This window comes from Plectropomus leopardus, chromosome 2 (assembly GCF_026936395.1).
Source record: "Plectropomus leopardus strain MGB_pleo_1.0 chromosome 2, ASM2693639v1, whole genome shotgun sequence".
In the NCBI taxonomy this organism is placed as follows: Eukaryota; Metazoa; Chordata; class Actinopteri; order Perciformes; family Serranidae; genus Plectropomus; species Plectropomus leopardus.
In genome coordinates, this window is record NC_142177.1 from 12,078,893 (window position 1) to 12,103,601 (window position 24,709).

The window sequence follows — 24,709 nt, forward strand, 5'->3', positions numbered from 1 at the left end:
GCCCTGTTCATATCAGCATGCTCACTTCTCCTCTGTCGCTGCTGCCTGCTTGGCAACTTCACAGTCTGTCTATATAAGATGATGTAATGTATTGTTCTGGATTGCACGAGAGCTATTTTATTAAACACAATATAATAGCAAAATGAATCACTTCCCTATTAGCTCATTTAAAAGATTGGCATTTAGCAATAGACAGGGAGTGTGTTTACGCTGCTGTTATCTCAGAGTAAATGTTAATAGGGCATGGCCTCCTCTTACTGCTTGAGGTGCAGTCACTGATTACTGAAAACACACACACACACACACACACACACGCGTGGCAACCCTCTCGGCGCCTTCACTAATGTCAGAAGTTGGCTTCATACATGTAGTCATGGAAACCCAAATGAGCTGCTATGGTATCTGCGAGCCGACATTGCTTTAGTGACTAATGGCAGGTAGCAGCTAAGGTGGAAATCATTCTGGTCAGTTCGATGGCTGGCTGCAGTAGTCCGGTGTTTGGTTATTGGATTAGGATTACAGAAGCAGTGAAAAATGATACAACCCGATCAGGTATACATTACATACAGCATCAGATAGAAACTCAGTAAACAAAGTAAGCAAAAGTGCTAGGAAATAAAGTGGACAGCTGAACATCATAATTCATTCATAATTTCCTCCACTGCCTTTTGCATGCCATTTAAAGCAATTGAAGTAAAAGGAAGTATCGCTAAACTTGGCATGATATAGCAGCATGCAAAGTGTTTAGGGGAAGCAGTAAGAGGAAGTCCAGTCTGATGTGTGTGAAAGCTCCGCTGGTAAATCTGCTGTATTGGGGCTTCTGTTACTGGAGTCTAAAACTACTGTAGGGGACAAACAAACAATACATAGTAGACTGTAACTCTATTCCTCAGCACATCTTCAACTTGACACCAGTCTCTTTCTTTGAGAATTGAGGATCCATTACCGAGCATGATATTTTTTTTCCAGTGTTTTCATTGAAAAATGATCTCTAGTAGGTCAATGTGCTAAGCAACATCTGACAATACAAAAGACTACAGGACAGTTTTTGTTCAATGAATACAGCAAGTTTTGTTCTGACATGTTGAGATTCTTCAGGCTGTTTAATGTCTGGTTGTAGGCAGAGGACTTTGAGTTTGTAGTGCTGAAACTGACTAACTCAATGCAGAAAATATTTTGATACTTACACAACAATCACTAATTAGGCTAATTATGAATCAAGTACAAATGTTGATAATTTGCTGATTACAGCCTTTGAAATGCTTGCTTTTAACTATGTCAAAGTGATGCAACCCAAAACTATTTTTGACTACCGAAAATGGAAAAAAAAGAAATTCTAAATTATTTGTATATTTAAATAATTTAATAGTCTAGTGTGTATGATCTAGTGGACAGGTTGTAGTTTGCAACTGGGGATGTCAACAGTTTACTGTTAACTGGTTAACTGCCAAAATCACCTAGGTCTGGTAGGCATTAGATAACTAGCAGTGCTGCTTATTTTGCGATTGCCGGTGTTAATGCTGTCCTGACCAAGCACCATTGCCGTGGAAACATTATACTCATCCTCAGGTCTCCCCCAGGTCACCCCAGTGAGTAAGTGGCTCAATTTTGAGACCTAAAACCCCTTTAGCATCGTTGATTTTGTTATCACTGTTAGCAGTGTCAGCATGGTTAATGGTGTTAACAAGTTAACAATGCTAAAGGGGTTTTGTAGCTCCAAATGAAGCCGCTTACTCACTGGTGAGACCGCAGGGTGGGCACAATGTTTCCACAACAACGTATTCCACCACCAGGATGGCATTACCAGCTGCAGCGCAGCTAGCTGCCAAACATTAGTTTTCACCCAACCCAGGTAGTACCTAGCGCAGAGCAGCCAAGGAACAAGTGCAGACTGAAGTTGGGCGGTGTGCATGTTTCCACATGTTAACATGGCCGGCTGGCTGTAAGCAAAGCTAACAGAAAATAAAATAAAAGTCAAATACATTTACATCACAAAACATCTAAATGGACAGGGTTTTGGAATGCAGCATTAAAGTTGGAGCGCCATACTAAAAGGAAACACTTCTCATATTTAATGTAATTTTTCTTAAAAATTAACCAATAAGTTACCAGGTAATTGGTGTTGGCCTATTGAAAGCAAAATTAACCAAAACTGACATTCGTAATTGCAACCAAGTGGAACTTCTCCTGTGTGCTAAGTGTGAACCACAGTGGACAATGCGACAACAGGTGATTATAAACTAATTAAAACATATTAGTGAATATTATATTCCATTTTTGCTGAAATATATAAAGCTAAATACTACACAAAGAACCTTTAAATGATTAACTGATGCACTGAATACATGTTTAAAGAAGGACATTATTTAGGCAGGGCATCACAGTACACCTCCTGGGAGAATATTAACCGTTAACTGTAACAGCACGAGACCATGTTGAGGAAACAATGAGCCGGAGAAACAGAGAAAACACCTCTCACGTACTGCTTGTTTGTAGCATCTCACCTTGCTCGTATGGAGATTCATGGAGATTCATGTTAATTCATGCACTGAGAATGGGTGATGTTGAACATCAAAGTCACCTACAATCACTATGAATGCATCAGCCTCTGCTCGTCACTGGCTGTGTTCATTTCAGAAACCTAACAGTAAATATCAGCATGCACCTAAATCTCATTCATAACACTTGGATTTTACTTCAGTGGCGCACACATCTGGATATGTTTTACATTTGGCAACTTCATATTACATTTCAAATGACATATTTCAAGCAGTTGGAGCTTTAACGACACAGCTGAGCAAGGGGGTCTGTTTTTCCAAACAGACAAATGCTATAAACAGCAAAATAAGGTTCAAGTTTAAGACACGCAAGGGCAGAGGTGGGCAAGTTTAAAATGTAGGAGAGTAGAGGAGAGAGACACATGCAGGCATCGTATGAGCATGTAGAAGGCCAAAAACAGCCCCTTCATGTCCACTGTTGACATGACTTTTGGCCAACGGGTGAAGAATAAGCTGCTCAAAAAACCCAAGAAGCAAAAGGATTGAAGAGGCTGGAGAAAGGGAGATGCACGATACTATAAAACCACATTCCCTGACTAGTATGTGACATGCAGCATTCATCCTTGTTTAAGGTTGACACAAAAGAGAGTCGCTGTACTCACTGGTTTCCCATTCCTGTGATGTGCAGTGGACAGAAGAAACACACACAAACGTACACACGGCCACAGTTAAATGTCACAGCATGACATGTGGTTACGATGCTAGGGTGTGAAATTCAATTTGCGAGGGTGTTAAAACTTTAGGCAACACTTGCATACACACACAGAATCAAACAGACAAACACAATTCTAATATTAAAACCAGATATCTAAAAGTTACATTAAAATTTGACTCTTGAACACATCTCCAGTCAAATTCACTTGTTATCTCCTGACTGTAGGGCTCAGCTCCACAAAAGTGCTGATAAGAAACTAACACGCTTAAGTCGACTCTTTTTGTATTTAAACACTGTCAAATATTGATTTTGGCTCGTGTTTACTATTATTATTTCATGTATCAGCCGACCAGCACAACTCAAAAGTGTGAGAAACTCTGCTGCCAAGTTATGAACAAAGACTTAACTCGTGTCAACGGACTGCATTCCTGTTAAAGCAGAAGCACATTCACTACTACACAGGAAGCCAAACAGTTTTGTAATGATTTTTTAAAAACTTTTTGCTATTTCTCTAGGGCTTTGTATGGTCAGGTGTAAAGCTTCACCTCTGACATTTTAAAGCAGGGGTGTCAAACATACAGCCAGTGGGCCACAACTGGCCCTCCAAAGGGTCCAATCTGGCCCACTAGATGACTGTATGTCTTTGCACACACCTCATTATTGTGCACAAGTTAGAAAGCAGCTGTATTTACACTGCCTTAGCAAGGTGGGAACATCATTATGCCGCCTCACTGTTCTATAACGTTCAGTTGTGGAAAGGGGGGGGGGCAGAGTGGTCTCGCTTCTGAGCCAGGAATGGATGTAGTAACAGAGCGAAAACAAGGTCTGTGTAAAAACACAGTGCCAGAAAGCTGTGGCCATGGGTGAGGATGTTTTGATTACGAGTTATGTTGGCGACCACACCACAGGAGATTTAAAAAGCAGCTGTCAACAGTAACAATAGCCGTTAATTCAAAGAGGAAGAACAGTGGTCATAAATGTCCGCAAGCTAGGACAACAGTGAGATTCAGGAGCTCCTTACCCTCTGAGCAGAGGACAAGATCAGCTGCCATGTAACAGAAAAGGTCAACGATTATAATTGACATATTATGCCTTTGTCATTGTTTAGAAAGAGCTGCTGACGCATATATTATATGTCACGCTAGAGGCAGTCGCTGTTGTGTTACATGTCACGCCCATCATGCCTCTTTCCATGGCGGGATGCCGAAATGCAGTGTATTATCACACACAGGAGCAGAATGATGCTGCTGTTTGGTTCTGTGTAAAAGTGCAAGGGTGGTATGAAAAGGGGACTTTGTTGCAGCCCTATAGTGTAATCTCTGTGTAAAAGTGGCTAATGAATAGCTGACTTCTTGTAAAATGCTGCCTCAGAGGCATTTCCACCTTGACCAGAATACAAAGTTTTCTGAAATAACAATGAAACCTTATTGTGAACATATTTAAAGAAATTGAACACCGTGCAAAATATTGCCAATCAGCAGCTTCAAAACAAAAGAATCAGAGTCAGACTTCGAACTCAAAACATTGAAGTTGGAACCCTATTGCTAAGGCACTGCCAAAACTTTTAATTTGTAAATGGTTTGTAAGGGGATAACTTAACCTGCTTCCTTAATAGCTTCCACTTTAGTTTGACATGGTGATGCCAGCATTACTTCACAGGAGTGCAAATGTATCTATAATGCACATGTAATGACAGTGAGTAGAGGACTGACTGAATGTGGAGACATATTCATAAAATTACACTTATTTTTCATGAGACATCTCAGGCTGTTTGTTCATTATCTGTTTTGTAAATGGGTGACTGTTGTTGAATGTTCTTCTTTACACTTAAAGAAAGAAATCTAGATTTTTTGTTATCTATAGGTTCAAATCAAATTGAGCTTTAACATGGCCAATGAATAAAATAAGTTTGACACCTTAAATTTGGCGTGAGGGTCAAAGCTGAGCAATCTTTTTACATCCCTCTGCCCAAAGTTTGGATCGAATTTCATTCGGTATAATGCATTTTTTGAATGACAGTTATACCCCTGTCTCACCACCAACATTGTTTAATCCTTAATAGCTTCATTGTCTCTTTGGAAATCCAGAGTATCAGTACAGATAAACACATCAACCACAAATGCATGCAACTCAAAGATGCTGCAGACAGTACAAAACTCAAAAATTTAAACAACAAATAAGAAATGATTTACTGGGTCGAACAGTTGAACTGATAAAGATCTCAAGTTTCTGCCATAATAGGCAAGTGTTTTTTTTTCTGTCTGCCAAGAGCAGCATGTTAAAAACCATGAACACAGAGTGTGTAATTCTTTGTATATTACATTTTTTATACAATATTAACTAATACTTGAATCAGAAAACTGTCCAATTAATCTACACCATTGTTCCCTCAACAGATGCAGTGGTGCATATCTAAAAACTGCATGCCTCCCTGTCAATAAAATCCTATGCATCCAGTGGTTGACAGAGAGATTTACTTACAGCAGTCTGATTGGTCAGCTGGTGTCAGTGACGCACAACAAATCTCCTCTCAAAGTGAGCTTATTAATTGATAAGCAGACCTATCCTTACAATATCCCATGGACAAAAAGTGCAGGAGGGGTGTGTGTGAGAGAGATCAGGAGAAAGTGAGAGAGAAACAAAAAGAGGAATGAAGAAATGAAAGATGAGGGAAGGGGCAAAAACTAAAAATACACATCATGGTTACCCAAAAAGACCTTAACATTTTTGCTGTGCAGATTTATAACAGGGCTCTCCAAAGACACATCCTGGGGTTATTTTTATTTGGGCGGACCATGTTGTATAAACATAACTTTAATAAGATTAATATAGAAAGCAGTCTGGTTAGCATGGAGGAAGACAAGTGAGCTATGACTTCAGTCCCTCCATATTACATGTCGGTATCTGAGCTTGTAAACTGCATCTTCGGTTACATACATGTGGATGACAGCACATTTGCATATCGAGACTGACGGTTAACTTCAGCAGCCTCCCTTGTAGTAACACTACCATGACTTTCAAATCTCCCTCGGAGTTGTAAAACGTCCCAAAGGTCCCCAGAAACCACTGTGTGGACGTTAAACTCCTGTTAATGTTAGCTAACCTTACTGATAAATGCTGCTAGAAAACGAGCTGTCAAATACCCCTGGCAAGAAACCACGCGCCAACACCTATCCAGCCTGCGAGAGAGCGTCAGGATTAAACTTTGTGTGATGACAGGGGGGCAGCAGTCGGTCCTACCTGAAATGTGTCGGTCAGTAAGGTCCAGCGGTCGCGTCCAGTGTCCGTCTGTCTGTCTCTTCAACTCGCAGCGCACTCACACGGAATCTGTACTTGGCAGCCTCACCAGCAGCACTCATCCTGACGTCACCCCGGGGCAGGACGGCCCACGGACCAATCAACGCGCGAGCTGGGGAGCACAGGTAAACAGTTCTGCCACGCTATTGGTCAGCTCTCCTCCACACCCGTGACACCCGTGCTGTACTTATGATAAAATGCTTGGAGGTGAGTTGGTGTCGGTGTGCAGGTGCGGGCTTGGTAGTGGGTATGGCAGATGACCCCTGCTGAAAAATGGCACACTGCTACTGTCAGTTATATTTAGATTATTTAGATTATTTAGATATTTTATTTTTAGGAATAGATACGTTTCAGCACAAAGTGTGTTAAAATTTCTTATAAATACAGTAATAAAAACAATGAGCACTAGTAAGTGATTATTTAAAATCATAAATATGTATTATGTGCTGAGTGTGTAGTGTGTTAAAATATATGCAACAACAAAATGTTACCAGTATGTTAAGTTAGAAATATAAATTATGTTTATGATGCTACAGTGTACAACATTTATAAGTAAGAACAATAAGAATAAGATTATATACAATATGTGTGTAATATGTTAAATATAGGCTACATTATTGAAATAATATTGCACATTTGAATGATTGCACAGAGGATTGCCGTAGTTACATTCTTGCACGGGTTATTGCAGTTAAGACAGTGTATTGCACCTATTTAAAAAAATGATTGAAAATTTGAAATATAATAAATACATTATTGAATCATGAGTGAAGATGAGTGAAATAAGTCCAAGAGCCACTTATACAGTTGAGTCTAAAAAGATGGTGATGAAAAACATTTGCAGCTGCAAAATGAGTGGGAGTAATGGCATGAGTAACAGTGATAGGTGATAGTGCACCTGAAATTGTCAGCATTATCTCTAAATCACAGGACCACATAATCACGTATTGGAGATCTAGATTTGATACACTGGTAAACACAAAGAAACGCTACAGAACAGGCTGTCATAATAGCCTTTTTGAGTTTCATGTGCTATGGGTAGTAGGCTAGAGGTGGTAGTAACACTTAATACAGCAGCAAGTACCCTTTTAGGGTCATTCATTTCCCTATTTTAAGTGTTTTTATTCTTCAGTTTCATGCACAGAATCTTATTTATGTTGCATGCTATTTATTGCTTATATTTTTTTAACTTTATTTCACTTTATTACATTGCATTTGTTTTTGTGTGTCCATATCCATGCTGAATAAAATCTTTGTTTTTGTCTTGGTTATGTACATCTTATGTGGGTTATAAGGCTACTATCTTTGGACATGTGAGTGCGTTGTTTGTTTATTGTTATAACAGAATAAAACCACCAAAATAAAAAAAGTTAATTTTTTGTGATGTTGCTTTTATTAAAAAAAAAGAAAAAGAAGCCAAGAATAAAGGCCACAAAAAATTTGTCTTTTCCATTTCCATTCACCCTTCCAGGTGCAAACACACTTGGGCACATTGACTTTGTGCAGTCTCAGCTTGTGATGGTCTAGCGCGCCACCTAGTGGATTGCCCCAAACAGGCAAGGTCAGTGTAGTAAGTCTACAGAAACAATTTGTAGTAATAGTAGAAGAGGTAACAGTTGAGTAAAAACATGGCCATAGCCGCTGCACATCAATTTACAAACATTATATAATTTTAGCATAAAAATGATTCATAGACAATAGTACATTAGGCAGAGGATTTGATCATGAATGTTTTTTTATTTTATTTTATCTTATTTTATTTTATTTTATTAATTCCATGAACATTAGTTCACTTTTCATGACAGACATTACTGACAGAAAGAGAAGACTATTACAGGTGTAACTCATAACTTTAATTACTGAAGGTTGTATCTCAGTAAAGCTCTGTGTAACCTACCAGTTCTCACCCAGGCCACTTCCTTCCTTTATTAACATACATAAAAATGTATGCCACTCAAAGTAAAGAAAGGCATTGGTTTTGTTTTATGGTAGTAAAATGTTTAAAATAGTAGTGTTTGCTTTGATAGTATTTTTTTTAAATAGAAGGGATTCATAGACACTTATTCCCATGGTGTTTATAATGACCTTTTTTTTTCTTAATTCCTTTAAGACTGTTGCCTCTTTCATTGAAGAAATTACTGGCCTGTCACAGCAGAAAGCCTACAGGTGTATCTCATAGATTTAATTAGGCTACTGAAGGTTGTATCTTATTGATGTCTACCAGTTAGAGGCTTTTGTGAGAGCTGGCTGAATAAAACAGAAGGTGATTAAAATTATTGATTGCACCTTTGTTTTTTATTAGATTGAAAAAAAAATGAAAAAAAAATGTTGTAGCCCATTTCTATATTTGTAAAGCTGTAGCTGCAGCTGCTTCATCAAAGCGTCCCTGTGCTTCAGCCGCCGGGTGGCGCTGTGGTGCACACGGGGCTGTTTTCAGTGCAGTTGGACGCTCTCGCCATCGTCGGCAGTGAGCTGCCAGTTGCCTAGTGACGAAAAACTATCGACTGCTGCTGATTTCCTGCGTTTTCAAAATCTCATCGCTGGCACTGTGAGCTAGTGCCAAGTTTTCCACACTGATTTCATATGTTTATCTCGTCTCTACAGCTCGACTATGGGCCGAAATAAAACCTCTAATCTCGCCGTGGATGTCGCGTAACGTTTTCAGCGCTTCAGGTCGCGTTATTATGAAGCCGTTGAAGAATGATGAATAATTATCTTTTCATCAGGGTTGTTGGGAAAGGGAGCTACGGGGAGGTGAACTTGGTGAAACACAAAACAGACCGAAAACAGGTGAGAAACAATTAAGTATCTGTAGAATTCAACACATTCAGCCATTGTTTGAATAAGCTTTAACATCTGTAGCTGAATTGTTTGTAACCAGCAGGCTCGACGCTACAAAGACCAAGCTAAGCTTCAACTAGCTTGAAGTTAGCTTAAGTGGGCTAAAACCTCACAGGGTTATTAACGGCTTTTACATTATGTTTGAGTTTTATGGGGCGAAGACAATATTGTTAACAAAACCAGTGCGCTGAAAGACATGGCGAAACAGTCATATGTTCGTAAAAAATAAAGTATGTTGTTATTTTCAGGGCAATAACACTCAGTGGGACGGTAACATTAAAGCTTTTCACTGTTTGCAGTTGTCCCCAAAGAGTCATTGAAGTGTCTGAGACATCAGGGACAATTTTAAACCTATTCAACATTAAGAGACAGTAGCTGAATAATTAACACTTCTGACCATCACTGTTGTGACCGTTATCCTCCTCCTGTAAGACATAAAACAACAAAAATATTTATTATGTCAGTGTTTCGTGGCTTAAAAAGTACTTTTTCATATGTGAATCACTATCATTGATAAGGCTTGTGAATTCATGGTTTTCTTCAGTCATTCCATTTAGCAAAAAATAATGAAATGATGTACATGTGAACTAAAACAGAGTTCAGTTTATTACATGTCTGGAAAAACGTCAGTTTCTCCATCTTATGGTGTCTTTTACATGTTGGATTCCAAGTGTTTTAATTGCTGAGTTCATGTTAACAAATATGGAATAACAAATGCTCTCTGTTTTTCATTGTTTCAAGAACAGGGTGAGTGATTGTGCATTTTACTTTTTTTCTAGTATGTTATTAAGAAGCTGAATTTAATCACCTCCTCCAAGCGGGAACGACGTGCAGCAGAGCAGGAGGCGCAGCTTCTGTCCCAGCTGCGGCATCCCAACATTGTGACATACAGAGAGTCCTGGGAGGGAGATGACTGCCAGCTGTACATTGTGATGGGTTTCTGTGAAGGCGGTGACCTTTATCATCGACTCAAACAGCAAAAAGGCGAGCTCCTACCTGAGAGGCAGGTGGTGGAGTGGTTTGTCCAGATCGCCATGGCACTCCAGGTATTCCCTGAAAGTTAAGGCCATGCGTGATCAAACAGAATTCATTTTCTTTCATGAGTGTGGGACATCTGAAGTCATTGTTGTGATTTTGCTTTGCAGTACCTGCATGAGAGAAACATTCTTCACCGGGACCTTAAAACACAGAACATCTTCCTGACCAAGACCAACATAATCAAAGTTGGGGATCTTGGCATTGCGAGAGTATTGGAGAACCAGAATGATATGGCGAGCACACTCATAGGGACTCCTTACTATATGAGCCCAGAGCTTTTCTCTAATAAACCCTATAACCACAAGGTAATGTGGTTGTCTGCTCTCTCTCTCTGTAGTTTATTTGTGAGATAGAAGCTGCTTTATAAATTGGTGTTATTTGTTTCTAGTCAGACGTATGGGCCCTGGGTTGCTGTGTGTATGAAATGTCCACACTGAAACATGCCTTCAACGCCAAGGACATGAACTCACTGGTTTATCGCATTGTAGAAGGAAAGGTAGGTTTCATTTTTTACATATACATTGGAAGATATTATGTAATGTCACGTTTGAATGGCAATAATCATTTTGCAAACATATCTAATTTAGCTTTTAATCTGAGTTTGGAGTTTGTTTATCATTTCCTGAGAGTGTCAGATGAGTTTTAGGACAATTTTCTGGCTCCAGGCACAGACTTAGGTTTGGAAATAGTACTGTCCTTGTCCTAAGTAACAGATGAAAAATCTTAGCCATCTTTGTTAGGAGTTTAATAACCGATTCTATTTCAGTTAAGACCGTGTCCTTTTTCTGAAATGTTATTATCTAGAAATAGGATTCATGGTATAATAGTTTAATAAAGTCTCAAAACATTTTCTCTGGTTTACTCAACAGCTGCCACAGATGCCCAGCAGGTACGATCCCCAGCTGGGAGAACTGATCAAGAGCATGCTGTGTAAGAGACCTGAAGACAGGCCCGATGTCAAGCTCATCCTCCGGCAGCCCTATATCAAACGACAAATTGCTATGTTCCTCGAGGCCACTAAAGAGTAGGTTGCTCTGACAGCTGACAGCTGCTCGCTGTGATTTTTAATTTCTTTAAGCTATTTATTGTATTTCTTGCTGTATATACCTCAATTTGAATCATTTTCTACAGTCAGATAATCAATTATAACACTACTTTGTTGTTGTTTCTGTGCCACAGTGAGCTGCCAGCATGAAGTAAACTGATAAATCTTTTCTGTTCTGTTTGATTTGATTCTTACTAGAAAAACTGCCAAGTCAAGAAAGAAAGCAGTGGGTGGCAGTGGTGATTGTAGGGCCAACAGTGCATCACCTGTTGTGTCACATCTGCCAAAACCTGAGAAAAGTCCCCAGCCTGAACCTCTAGCCAGAGTGAAACGGGTGAGTGACATAAGGAGCAAGGCTACTTTAACATAGACAACTATAATATTATCATATTTTAGAATATTCTCATACTAAGTCATGGTGTCCGTCACTTAGTATAAAATAACTGTGTAGTCACTTTTGGAAATGTCTCCCATAATTGTCTTGTATTATATATATTCTCTCTTAAAATAGACTATTAATAACATAAAGGTATCATGTGTTACACTCACCAAAGTTTCAGTATGAAGACAAAGTTTTTGTTTTGAAAAGTAACCTGTTGTCATGTTTTTACTGCATTTTATTTTGCCAACTTCTTAGTGAAAAGCATTGTTTTGTAACTTGAATGTGGCTGTCATGGATGGCAATTTATTGGCGAAACTTGAATGCCGGTTATGATTAATGTTAAAAATTTTACAAACTCTACCACAACTTGTGCAGTACAATCCAAGTCTCATTAGTATGCTCAGTATTTCCAAAACAGACTGCCATTTATAACAGGGAACTGAACTATAAGTGAAACTTATCTATGTACTTTTAAAAGCCAAACTCGATTGACAAAAACAGTATTTTACCTTACTGAACACGGGAGCTGCTGGTCTACCACTTCCTCAATCAGTTTTATGTTTGTGTTATTGCTTAACTTTGTTGAATCCAAAGTCATGCTTAAAAACAGTTCAATCACACAATAACACAAACTAATTAACAGCAATTATTAAAAATTGATTAGATCAAATTTTTCAAATCTCAATGACTGATCAATATGTGTGTTTAAAATTTTCCTGGTCATCACAGCAGTTAGATTTTAGAGACAGTCCAGTGGTTTGCTGTAATTACTTTAGAGTTGAGGCTGTTTACCCAATCTTTTTCATTTCTGATGTGATGAAAGGATTTGTCAGCGTTCATCATGTTGTTTTGTTTCTCTTCATCCTCAGAAAGAAGAGAAATCACAGCAACACAGAGCTCGGAACGGCATCCCAGACTGCACTCCGATCCAAACACCTCCACAATCTTCCTCACCTGATGCTCTCAAAGCCAGCATGGCATCCCTGGCAACCATCAGCAACATTAATATTGATGTCCAACTGCAGGAGGATGAAGACCTGATGAAGAGACAGGCACAGGGGCCCCAGTCTGTTGTGTCACACCAGCGGGGAGTCAATGAACCTGTGAGTCACAGTGTTTACAGAGACAGCAAGGGGAGAGTGAAACCAGATCCCTCTCCCCCTCCTTCCCCCGTTAAGCCCCCTCAGAAGTCTGTATCAGGTGTTGGCAGCCGGGGAGCAGACGAGAGGAGGGCATCCAATGGATTGTTAGACATTCATCCACAGGCCACACCACTCCCTGGGGGTACAGTGTCTGTCTGTGGGGAGAAGCAGATGTCAGACGATAAGGAGGATACCATGGAGTTACTTAAAGAGGCTGACATGCAGAACCCAAAGGTAGAAGCAGAGAGAGATGCTGCTCTCACTGTTCCTGAGAGAAGATCTGCACACAAATCCAATGAAGAGAATATCGGAGTGGTTGGAGAAGTGAATATGGACAGTAAAAATGATACTGTGACCCTTCTTAAGGGAGCTCCGACACAACACCATACCTTAGACATCCAAGTAAGTGCTCTAGAGTGGTATTTCCTTATATTCCTTGTATTATGCCTAGTTTTTTTTACATGTTAATTTATGTCTTTGTAGGAAAGCCTAGAATCTACTGAAAAGCTGCTAGAGCCGTTCCCTCCAACACTGGTGAGCATTTAAGTTCTTGGACTGAGTATTTGAACTGTTGCCAGAATAAAAATAAGCTGACTGTTTAATACTGCTAATATTTAATGGCACAAAGTGCAAACACTTTGACTTGCATGGGGAAAACTTTTTGCCACAGTGGTCAAAATGTAATAATATCTTTTTAGGAGCCTCTTCAGGAGGAGTCTCTCTCACCAGCCAGTAAGCCGGGTCTGACCCCTTCATACCAAACTCCCCCGGACCATTCATCAGAACCGTTTATATCACAGCAGCACAGAAGGAGGGACACAAGATGGACACATGTGGATCAGGACAAGGTAAAGATAGATACAGGTGCTAATAAACATAATAATAAATAATAATAGCTTTATTTATGCAGCCCCTTTAAAAACAAGAGTTTACAAAGTGCTCTGACAAGCAAAGTAGAATCAGAAATGTGATGCTTAGAAGGCAATGTTAGGTATCTGAAATTTAAGATTTTAAAATGCAAGGATTGTTAGACTTTAGATTAAAATCAATAAATACAAAATCTTAAAGTGGTTCATTTATTGGACTCCATTTATTATAAAATCTATTGCACAGCAAGACAACATAAAAAATATTAGTTTTTTTTTATTGCTGCTTTTCGCTTAACTGATGTCAAGTGTGCTGTTTTCGACAAACACATCATTGCATTTGTGAACGGACGCTCAAAATTTATGCTGAGCTCAAGTCAAGATATAATCTTTCTTAATGTTCTCTCTAACAAGTGCATTTTTTCTGCAGTTCTATAGCCAGACAGTAAATATGAAAATAAACACAATGATCAGCAGTCAGTGAGGTAGATTCAATAAACAACTCATCTTTATTTAATTATTTTCTTGTCTTTTGCTAGTCCAAGGTGGCTGCTCCTAGACCTTTACCTCCACCTCCTGTTGAGAGCATAGCCATGGAGGGGAGGAAGAGGAGTAAGAGGAGTGCAGAGAGCAAGACAGCCAGTGTAGTGGCAACCTCCACGTCAGTTAGCTCCTGTAAGGATGGGTTCTTACCACTGCCACAGGTGAGAGCTCCTCCACTCACACACTGTATGTAACCACATTACTGCAAAAACATGTATATTTGTGGATATCCACTCTGATTAAGACACATTTTATGTGTAGGTGAAGTAATAAGCTATATCAGTATATCTGTAATCTTCATTTTAGGCCATAGTTTGCATAATTTTATACTGAAAGTTTGATATAATACTAAACAATATTTTAAAAAGAGCTGATGCAGTTTAAAGATCACAAAAAGTGTGGGTCAACTTTATTTTCAGGAACGTCCTCTGTCGGCCAGAGAGAGAAGACGACTGAGGCAGTCCCAGGAGAGTGCCAGCCAGCCAGGTACTTACTGTCTTTAACAAACTGAAAACCATAATTCATAGTTAGACACAAAACAAAAAAACAAAACTTAAGCAAAAGGAGACTTGAATAAAGCAATGAAAAAAAACAAAAAAACAAAGCAGTAATCCTAGAAAATACACCTATATACACATGTACTACACATTTATTCACACTGGGAAACAAACATGCATTTGCACATTTTAAGAAAAATATTCTATACATTTTTATAAATCTATAAAAACAAAAAAGAATAGTCGATAGTTGCTTCTTTCCTGATTACTTTACTGCTCTTTCCGCAGGTGTGCATATTGTAAGAAGGGCGTCTTATGATGTCACTTCCACCAAGGACGAGCATGACAGCGCTCATGATACCAGATCTGTGCCAGACACTATTACAGACACCAACAGTAAGGTACTGACTCTTCATCACTGTTACGTTCAGTTGTTCATACAGTCACACCTTTTGATTGTCTACTGGTATGACAAAAAGGCTGGGTGTGCCTTGTGAGGCTAACGTGATCATTTTACAGAGTTTAAAACTTAAGGCTGTGTAAAAAATGACCGTCGCAACATATGTTCCATCACATTACAGCAGGATAAGTTCTCAGGACGAAGGTCGGATGAAGACGAGTGCAGCTCATCCACAAGTTCTACAGAACGTTCAGAGGGAGACTACAGGGAAAGGTGAGAGCATACATAAGAGAAAATAACAAGCGCAGCTCACCTCAACTCAAATATAGTGGCCATACTGCTGTGCTGTTCATGTTATTAGCTGTGAAACGTCTATATTAACATATTTGCTGTTTCACATCGCTTGAGTATAATTGATGTATAGCCCATCATTTATGTGTCAACTGCAGGAAGACAGAGTCCAGTGACATGCAGGATTTAGTCCACATGATGACTCAAACTTTGAGAATGGATATTGGAGACAGTCTGAATGAGGCAGACAGAGGCAGATTCGGCTCTACTGCATTGCCAGAATTTAGACTGAACAAGAGGTACAGAGACACCCTGGTGCTTCATGGGAAGGCTCGAGAGGAGGCAGAGAACTTGTCACTCGGACAAATACCAGCAGGTTAGATACTTAAACTTGTTGTCATCAGTCTGCTATCCTGCAGTGTTGCAGCGTTTAACCAGCTCGTCTCTCCAAAAGGCTTCTCGTCTGGTCCAGCCAAGATAAGGAGAGCCATAGAAAACCTGAGAACAGATGTGGTGAAGGGACTGGGGGTCAAGCTGTTGGACAAAGTCCTGGAAATCATGGACGTGGAAGATGACACCAAACGAGAAGTATGATTTTAAAGAAGTAAAACACCACAGCAGATCATACTATATACTGCACCCATGGTTTAACTGAAGGCATTCAGAGTAACATTTAGTGTTCAGAAGGAGCAACTAAATATCTGCTGGGGCAACGTGCTCGTTGGTTTGTTCATTTGTATGCAATGCTTTGTCAGTGTTCAGAAGTATTATGGTTTCCTTAAGTGAAATATATTGCACACAGGTTACATACAGAAGCCTCTCAGTGGTTTTCTAATGCATTGATTAGGTCACGTTTTCTTTATGTTAGAGTTCTACAATCCACAAATAAACTGGGCTGCAAGATAAATACATCAGACTAACTTCTTAGATCAAAATGAAAAGTAAACTTTAAGATAAAAATGTATGGTATTTCATCCATATCACACCTGATAATAGATAAGTTTGCCAATGCAAAACCCACTTTGTGTAAAATTCAACCAGTTTATTCCTTCGTTTCCAAAATGATCACAGTTAACATCCCTTTTTCTCATTGCAGCTGCGCCTTCGTGATCAGATGGGGGATGAGAAATACCAAACGTACGCTGTGATGGTGAGGCAGCTGAAATTCTTTGAGGATATTGCCGTCAAGGTTTAAAGAAAATGCTGTATATAAGGGGCATAGACATTTGCATTTCCATGACACCACTTGAAAGAAGAAGCATCCTGAAAAATCTTTAACAGGAAACTTTGTGTTTTTGGAGAAGCGTTTCAGCTTTCAAAAAGAAACTTGTATGAAGCAACATTCGGTTAATATTGTTCAAGAAAATAATTAGTTTCATGCCAAAACATCCCACTGCTTGTGTGGTGTTGCCTCCTTCTTGCATACATTATTGTTGTTAGAGGGTTTTGTCATGGAGTTGCCACAGTGCAGCTGCTCTTGTGCAAGCAATCTTATGTAAATGACTGTGAAAAGTTGTTTTTTTTTTTTACCTCGTTCTTAATATAAAATATGTAATTAGTCCTCTAGTTTTCAGGATATCTATGCAAATCTTTTGAGTCATGACAAAGCACTCCTTGAATTTCTACTTTTTGTAGTGGATACTCATTTATAATGTAAGTTAGAGTTTCAATTATTGTTTTACCTATGCTGTATCTGTAAGACACTAGATATTACTTCTGCTGCTGTATTTTATTTTCTTAAACACATAATAATGTAATGTAGATACACTGTAGATATTAACAATTGAAACTTTTCTAATAAATCCTAAATGTATATTTTTTTTGTTTACAGTCAATTTTCATAATGCTGAGAGCCACAATCAAACAAACCCTTCATTTACAGCAACAAAAATAAAGAAATGCACAAAACAATTAGTGCATCTTTGTACACAGTAACATAATCAATACATCCTGCAGCAAAACCCATCTGAACAAAAACTGAACAGCCCATTTATAAAACAGCGTATCAGATGTTTATTTCTTGGACACAAGTATTTCATTACTGACTGACAAACAATGTAACCATGTTTTCTTCCCAAATGTGAACTGTAAGACAAAACAGATTTTTTTTTTGATATAAAGGATGTATGTACAGTCAGGCAGCAAACATTGTGAGTTATTTGTGCTTCTTCTTCTTGAGAGTTTCCTGAGGTTTTTGGCTGGACTCCCCGCTGGTCTCTGGTATAACTGGCTGCCAGGACAGAGGATTCCTTCTGTACATGGGCCAGGGAGGCAGGGTCAACTAAAGTCAAGGACAGAAATAGAAGAAACTATGTAATGCTGTTAGTCTTTGTGTGGTTTACATACAAGAGCATCAGCCAACAATGTGCAAGAATTTTGTCAGATCCATGGCCTCGGTTAATTATCCCGAGGGCACGACAACATACCTATATGTGGTTTCTTCCCCACAAATAAAGCAGGTCACAATGCAAAACAAAAACAAAAACAAACTTACCACACAGGACACAGCAAAACCAGCCAAGACGATGTACACTGTCCACCCAAACTGTTCAATGATCAGACCATACACGAATCCGATCACCTGGAAAAACAACATATGATATCAGTGAACCTGACTGCAGGTAAAAACTCAGTGACATTGTAGTGTTTTAATTTGCTAGTTTGCATGTGTTATTGTTAGTTACCGCCGAGATGAGTATAATTCCTTGGAAAATCTGTTCAGCCAGTTTCTGGCCTTTATAGTCCTATTAAACATGGGACAGAGAAACATTATTTAGCCAACATTAATGACACAGAATCACAATACAGATTAAAGTTAGGAGGGTGGTGTTTCCATCTGTTCAAAATTAATAGCTGGTGGAATTTAGTTTTTTTTTTTTTTTTTTTTTTTTTAAATTGTACACTAACCTTGGAAACATCTTCGCTAAATAAAAGCGCCTGAGTAAAGAAAATTAACTTACTGGTGATGCTAAAATCACAACAACAAACTAATGCTACTAAACAACATCTGATGTAGCATAGTCTAGTCACATCGTTAAAATATCCACCAACAACTGACAACAAGGTAACTTTGTGTTTATGTCACCGTTAAAAGCTAAATTTGCTCAGAAACACTGAGTGGATGGTTAACTTGGCTAGCTTTGAAGCTAGCAGCTGTTGCCAATGTAACTAGCTAGCTGGGGATTACCGTTATATTAAAAGAACAGCATGGATGAGTAGATAGTATCACTATGCAGCTTCACGCCAATAAGCTAATTATCTCTTACCATGTGCGAAGGAATGGACTTGAATATGGACAGCATCTTTCCGCTTAAAAGGAATAAGCCCACGGAGACAATTAGATGCAAACAGAAACAGTCTGTCTTCCGGTTTCAAAAAGATACGTCGTGTTGTGAAGGACCCATTGGGCTACTGCTGAGTGTTATATCTTGCGCAGGTTCATAGATCTATAAATGATGGGGATTGGGTGAGTGCTCCATGTTGTAGACAAATTTGGTTAAAAGTTAGCAGAAAGCGTAGCCTGTCTAAACAACTGCCCGTCAGTATACCTGTTGACTTGTAGCTTTTATAATTTAAGCATTCACCTTTACCTTGTTTTCCCGTCATGAAATCATATATACCTACTGGTCAAACTCATTTTTCAAAAAATATTTTCCGTGGAAAAGCAAGCCAATGTTATTTTTCAATCAGGCATATTCATGGGCACCCATTACGTGTAATTGTGATGGCGGATAAACTTGTTGATGTTGAGTTGGCAGTTTGGCTTCAGCGTGAATTACTTTCGCTGTCCTATCTATTTGTTTTGAAAGAGCTAACTTCATTTGCAGTCTTTATAATTTAAGCACATGGAAATACAGTAAAAGCCACTAATTTGCTGACGCTGTACGGTGTTTTTATACGTGTCACCTCGCAGCTGTGCAGCCAGGTTCACCTCAGTCCATGTTAGCTAGCGAGCTAACACACCTCGGGTTGAACTCAGACCAACTTTGAGATTTTTAGCTATTTTTATTTTTTAATCAGTTGTGCTGGAGGAACGGATGAAGTCTTTATCATGACACTGAGGAAAGGTAAGTCAGTTTAGAGGATGCATGTCTACAGTCGTGTCTAGATAGTGCCATGCGACTAGAAAAGTTCATTACAGTGATACTGAGGCAGACAGGTTTGTGGCTTTCACAGTTCCCACACTGACACAGTCGGCCTATGCACCACAGCTATCATTAATTTAAGCTCTTCATTTTGTCTTTCAGTAAACGTGGTCATCCTCGTGTTGCTGGCTGTAGCCTTCCTGATCATAGTTCAACGTAATCTCCTCAACCTCAGCGACATTTTGCACAAGGAAAACCCAGGTATGTTTTTCTTGGTGTAGGGGAAGTGTACTGTACAATATGTCAGCTCAGGGTTCCCACGGTCATGAAAAACCTGCAAAAGTCATGGAATTTCACAATCACATTTCTTAGGCCTGGAAAAGTCATGGAATTGGTAAAAATCATTGAAAGTTATAGTCATAGAATTGTGTTATGTGTGTAATTATTTTTTTTACAGTAACCTTTCATGGAGAACCTTCCACGAAATGCAATATAAACTGCAAAAATAAACTGAAAATAAAATTGTCCAGGCTGCCTTAAAATTGTAAGGCGACTGAATTTGAAAAGACATGTAAAGGTAATTTGTAATGTTTCAATTTGTCTCAAATTTGGTTAGCTTAAAATTTTAAGGCAGCCCAGACACTAACTTTTTTAGGTTAAAAGAAATAGTTTCTATTTACAGTGTGTCAAAATTAATTTCTGTAGCTGTCAACTTAACATAGCTCTAATATGTGTCGATGTGTGACAACATTTTGTTTACCATCTCATGCGTTTCTTCACGGTCTCCTCACGTCTGCCTCTCCCTTCATGTATGCCAACTAGCTGAAATTAAATAGAGTTAGAGTTAGACTCTAATATGTTTGTAAAATACCAGACAAGTTTGGCAAGACTGTTCTTTAAATTATGGGTCCCTGAAAAGTCAAGGAGAAGTTTTGAAATTATGGCCATGAAAATGTGTGCTTAACCCTGTCAGCTGCTCTGTGGGGTACACATACTGAGAATATCAAGTGTAATTTTGTTGTGAACATTTCATCAGACAAACTCAGTGCATTAAAAATGAAGTCTTACAAGTCATTTGTGAAATCCTAAATATGTGTTTATCCAGATGTGGCGATGATTCTTCCCTTTGAATCTGAGTTTTCTCCGGACCTCAGACAAGAGTCAGTGAGGAAAGGAGAGGAGATCCCTGTCCTCATCACTGCTGCTGAGGAAAGACTTGGAGCGGTGATCGCTGCCATGAACAGTGTCTACCAGAACAGTAAAGCCAACGTCGTCTTCACCATAGTGACTCTGAATGACACAGTGGAACACCTAAAGTAAGACAATGGAGCATTTCTGCCTCGCAATATCATGCATACCATTATATTACCTTAGGCATTTTAATGTAGACTTCTAATGTCTTTATGTACACAAAGAGGTATTTGTGAATTGTTGTAAGCCTTTCTATTTGTTTTATTAACAGTGTGTGGCTCAGTAAGACGCGGCTAAAAAATATCAAATACAAGATTGTTATTTTCCAGCCTGAGCTACTCAATGGGAAGATATCTAAAGATCCTCAGACACTTGCAGCAGCCAAACCGGTGAGACAAGTGAATGTTTTATCAGTGTGCCAGAATAAATATTCATGTTACTATTTATAGATGTTCATCTCATGCAAACTTTGTTTTAATTGTATTTTTTCCAGTTGACTTTTGCCAGGTTTTATCTACCTGTATACATACCCGAGGCAGAGAAAGCAATCTACTTGGATGACGATATTATTGTACAAGGTAAGACACCACCATAAAGGAAGAGAATTACCTTGGCTTTTAACTTAATGGAGGGTATTTTATAGCTCCTTGTCAGTCAGAAAATTAGTTTTTCATGCACCTGATGTACTTTGTAACTCTCAAAAATAAACATGTTCTAACAGCACAGAATAAGTTCTCTGTAAATGACCCCAGCAAATTGATTTGATTTCTTTCATAAACAGCGTAAGAAGACAATGACCAGCCTAACAAGACATGGCCCAAAAAGTAGCACGATATTAGATTAAAAAACAAAAAAAGTTACACAAAATTATCTGAAAATGTATACATTTTTTTCTTTAACATAATCTAAAATGTCTGATTATATTAATGAAAAATAGTTTTATGAAAACATTTTCTAATAAACTCTTCCTTTTTTAAAAGCACATTTTCAGGTTATTTTCTTATCTGCTTTTACTCATTTTTTTTTTTTGCAATTTGTGGGACATTTCTTCAGATTTCAAAGGGTTAATAATGGATTTATTTCTCGTTCTTTTGGCTTTCAGGTGACATTCAGGAGCTTTATGAAGCAAACCTCAAACCAGGACACGCAGCTGCCTTTTCTGATGACTGTGATTCTGCATCGGCTAAAGGCATCGTTCGAGGGGCTGGTAATCAGGTGGGCCTTCTCTTGCATGAGTTTTTTCAGCTAGTATGTCACAATGTGCAATGTTTCTATGCAAATATGGTGACATTTGGTTATATAATGAATCCTTTCCTATAGAATAACTATATAGGTTTCTTGGACTTCAAGAAGGATCCTATCAAGAAGCTGGGGATGAGGGCCAACACGTGCTCCTTCAACCCCGGGGTCATCATCGCCAACCTGACTGAGTGGAGGAACCAGAACATCACCCGGCAGCTGGAGCACTGGATGGAACTTAACACCAAGTACGTTAGTCACACCAGTGAAAAGATGATTGAATATGAGGCAGTCTCTCATGCTAAAGATACAAAAACGAATGACCTAAAAATAAACTAAAAATCCAGATTTTCTTTTCTTGTACCAAAATTGTAATCACGCAAACTCTTTCTGTTCATTTTGAGCTGCATTTGTTTGTTTCCTTAGGGAGGATCTGTACAGCAAGACTCTGGCTGAGAGTATCACTACCCCCCCACTCCTCATTGTTTTTTACAAACGTCACTCCACGATCGACCCAATGTGGCACGTCAGGCACCTTGGTAAGTTCTGAACAAATACTGACAGGAAATTAGAATCAATAAGACTTTTTATGCATCTGTGCCGGCAATTGATGTGGCCTTAAGCATTGTGTTTTCAAATTGTCTGTTCCTACGTCCTATTCTCACGAATGCGATATCTCAAGAGCACCTTGGGGGAGTTTTCTTCAAATTTGGCACAAACGTTCATTTGGACTCAACGTTTAAGTGATCAGATTTTGTCTGTGGAAGGTGATATTCTGGCTACTCTGGAACTGCCAAAATATTGGGTGTTACCCCCAGGCCGATAGCCGATGGTTTCCAAGATTGTATGATTATATACCCAAGACTTGTACTGCATGAGCATTTTAAGAAGCATTTAAAGTTTACAAAGAACTGTTCCAACATTTTGACAGATATACCAGTGGTAGCCATCTTTAACTCCTGGCAAAAATGTGAATAAGTCCACTTCCTACATATTGAACTTTTTTTTTTTTTTACAGACTTTGTAGGCATTTTTCTGCTGTAAACACATCTAGGCAGTTACGCTAGAAATCATACCTGACATAGGAAATTCTGTTCTTGGCAATGATACAAGTATTCAGGTCAAAAGATTTAAGTGTTTTTGACACAAAATATATCGGCGATATGACATTGTCATATGATGGCAAATCCTTGTTTTTCAGGCAGTACGGGTGCTGGAAACCGCTACTCCGCACAGTTTGTTAAAGCTGCCAAACTCCTCCATTGGAATGGACACTACAAGCCCTGGGGGAGAACATCCTCTTTTCCTGAGGTGTGGGACAAGTGGTTCATTCAAGACCCCACAGGAAAATTTCATCCCGTGCGAAAACACGCAGCGGACAATTAAAATGAAAAATTAGTTTCGGGAACTTTTGAGCAGCCTAGCCCACCCTGTCCCAGCAGGACCACGCCTCGCGATATCTCAGGAACTTGTAAGGCCCTCCCACTTGCCAGCATACATGAGTTCTGTCATCCTCCAAACTCATAGACCTGTGTACACTCACGTTCCCTTAAACACAGAATTGACCTTTTTCTTGTATCCAGCACATTGTTATTGCTCATAGCGCACAAATGTTTCCTGAGTTTAGAAAACCGGTGCCCTTGAGATTGCTTTGACTCATGCCTCTTTAAATGCTCTGCTAAAACTGTTGAAAACAGATTGTTACACTGAAGAGGCAGAAACTATTTTCCTCCCCTCGAGAGCAGCGTTACATCCTCTTCATGATTAGAGCGTGTTGCATCTGAAGCACGTGACATTAATAGATGTGTGCGTCAATCCCAGTCGGCAGTAATACGATATCTTGTGACAACGTGCCAACAACCATGTACACTAAGAGCCATGTCGAAATAATGATGGCTTTGGTAGGTAAGATTACATGCAGTTTAATACTAATGTAGTTTACTTGCAAACTAGAGTTTATTGTTACCTCAGCGCTAATGGTATGGTACAGTCCCAAACTTTTTCACACACGTTCCCCTCAGTTATTACTTTAGTCTGATTGATAATCACTTAAGCTGTGCAGATGCCTCATGTCATTACCTCAATTCAATACTTCCTGTGGAAAAGTAGTTTTATACTTAATCACACATACAATTATTTATCAGATCATTATAGCAGTGGTCTGTGCTCAGTGCAGTTTTCCATCACAAAGACAGAAAATGCTTCAACTCCCTCTTCCTCTATAATTCCAGCATTTTTAAATAAATTACAGCTAGTGGTGCGCTGCTATTTCCATTTGTCCAGCCTATCAGTCACATCTATGCCATAAATGAACACTAATTCAGTGCAATACTGCCGCTCATGCTGAACTGTCAGCGTGGTTTCTGATGGTTTTATATGCAGACCACTCGGCTAATAGCAGCTCCGCAGAAATTGAAGAACATGTTTGCACAATATTTTCATGCTTTTTATCCATACAGTTCACTCAGAATTTTATACACATTGAAAAGCATTTGCCTTGCTGGTGTAAATATTTGTCATCCTTTGTATATTACATGAAATAAAAGTTTCATTTTTATCATTTAAATCTTGTTAATTTTATTTTCTAACTTTGAGATATTGCATTCTTAAGAATGAGACAGACGAGGTCACAGTGACCT

The 24,709-nt window shown here is 38.9% G+C and overlaps 4 protein-coding genes across 5 annotated transcripts in view; 2 read left to right on the forward strand and 2 right to left on the reverse strand.

The window, feature by feature from the left end:
• camk1b (calcium/calmodulin-dependent protein kinase Ib) overlaps positions 1-6,581 on the reverse strand; it is a 44,223-nt gene extending 37,642 nt beyond the window's left edge. Inside the window, exons 1-2 of one of the 2 annotated variants that reach the window (XM_088085280.1) lie at positions 6,454-6,581; positions 3,161-3,173 (exon numbers count right to left, since the gene is read on the reverse strand). In XM_088085280.1, coding sequence (XP_087941406.1) covers positions 3,161-3,171 — 11 coding nt within the window. In that variant the 5' untranslated portion in view covers positions 3,172-3,173; positions 6,454-6,581. The remainder of the gene's footprint in view (positions 1-3,160; positions 3,174-6,453) is intronic. The other variant, XM_042501001.2, reaches the window with a different exon arrangement.
• Positions 6,582-8,976: 2,395 nt separating this feature from the next.
• On the forward strand, positions 8,977-17,370 carry nek4 (NIMA-related kinase 4). Its single transcript, XM_042507042.2, has 16 exons — positions 8,977-9,300; positions 10,131-10,397; positions 10,497-10,694; positions 10,778-10,885; positions 11,259-11,413; positions 11,633-11,768; positions 12,686-13,360; positions 13,442-13,492; positions 13,657-13,806; positions 14,364-14,528; positions 14,787-14,853; positions 15,153-15,265; positions 15,446-15,537; positions 15,714-15,931; positions 16,010-16,143; positions 16,652-17,370. Exons 1-16 carry the CDS (start codon positions 9,211-9,213, stop codon positions 16,748-16,750), a joined length of 2,718 nt encoding a protein of 905 aa, XP_042362976.2. The 5' UTR covers positions 8,977-9,210; the 3' UTR covers positions 16,751-17,370.
• A 174-nt stretch (positions 17,371-17,544) lies between these two features.
• Positions 17,545-18,979, reverse strand: spcs1 (signal peptidase complex subunit 1). The gene is made up of 4 exons (XM_042507052.2): positions 18,822-18,979; positions 18,240-18,299; positions 18,050-18,136; positions 17,545-17,836 (listed from the first exon to the last, which is right to left on the reverse strand). Exons 1-4 carry the CDS (start codon positions 18,855-18,857, stop codon positions 17,711-17,713), a joined length of 309 nt encoding a protein of 102 aa, XP_042362986.1. The 5' UTR covers positions 18,858-18,979; the 3' UTR covers positions 17,545-17,710.
• Positions 18,980-19,248: 269 nt separating this feature from the next.
• On the forward strand, positions 19,249-24,636 carry glt8d1 (glycosyltransferase 8 domain containing 1). Its single transcript, XM_042501037.2, has 9 exons — positions 19,249-19,622; positions 19,803-19,901; positions 20,746-20,956; positions 21,103-21,220; positions 21,325-21,409; positions 21,934-22,046; positions 22,152-22,318; positions 22,497-22,609; positions 23,272-24,636. The coding sequence occupies exons 1-9, from the start codon at positions 19,607-19,609 to the stop codon at positions 23,454-23,456; spliced, it is 1,107 nt and encodes a 368-aa protein (XP_042356971.1). The 5' UTR covers positions 19,249-19,606; the 3' UTR covers positions 23,457-24,636.
• Positions 24,637-24,709: the final 73 nt, after the last annotated feature.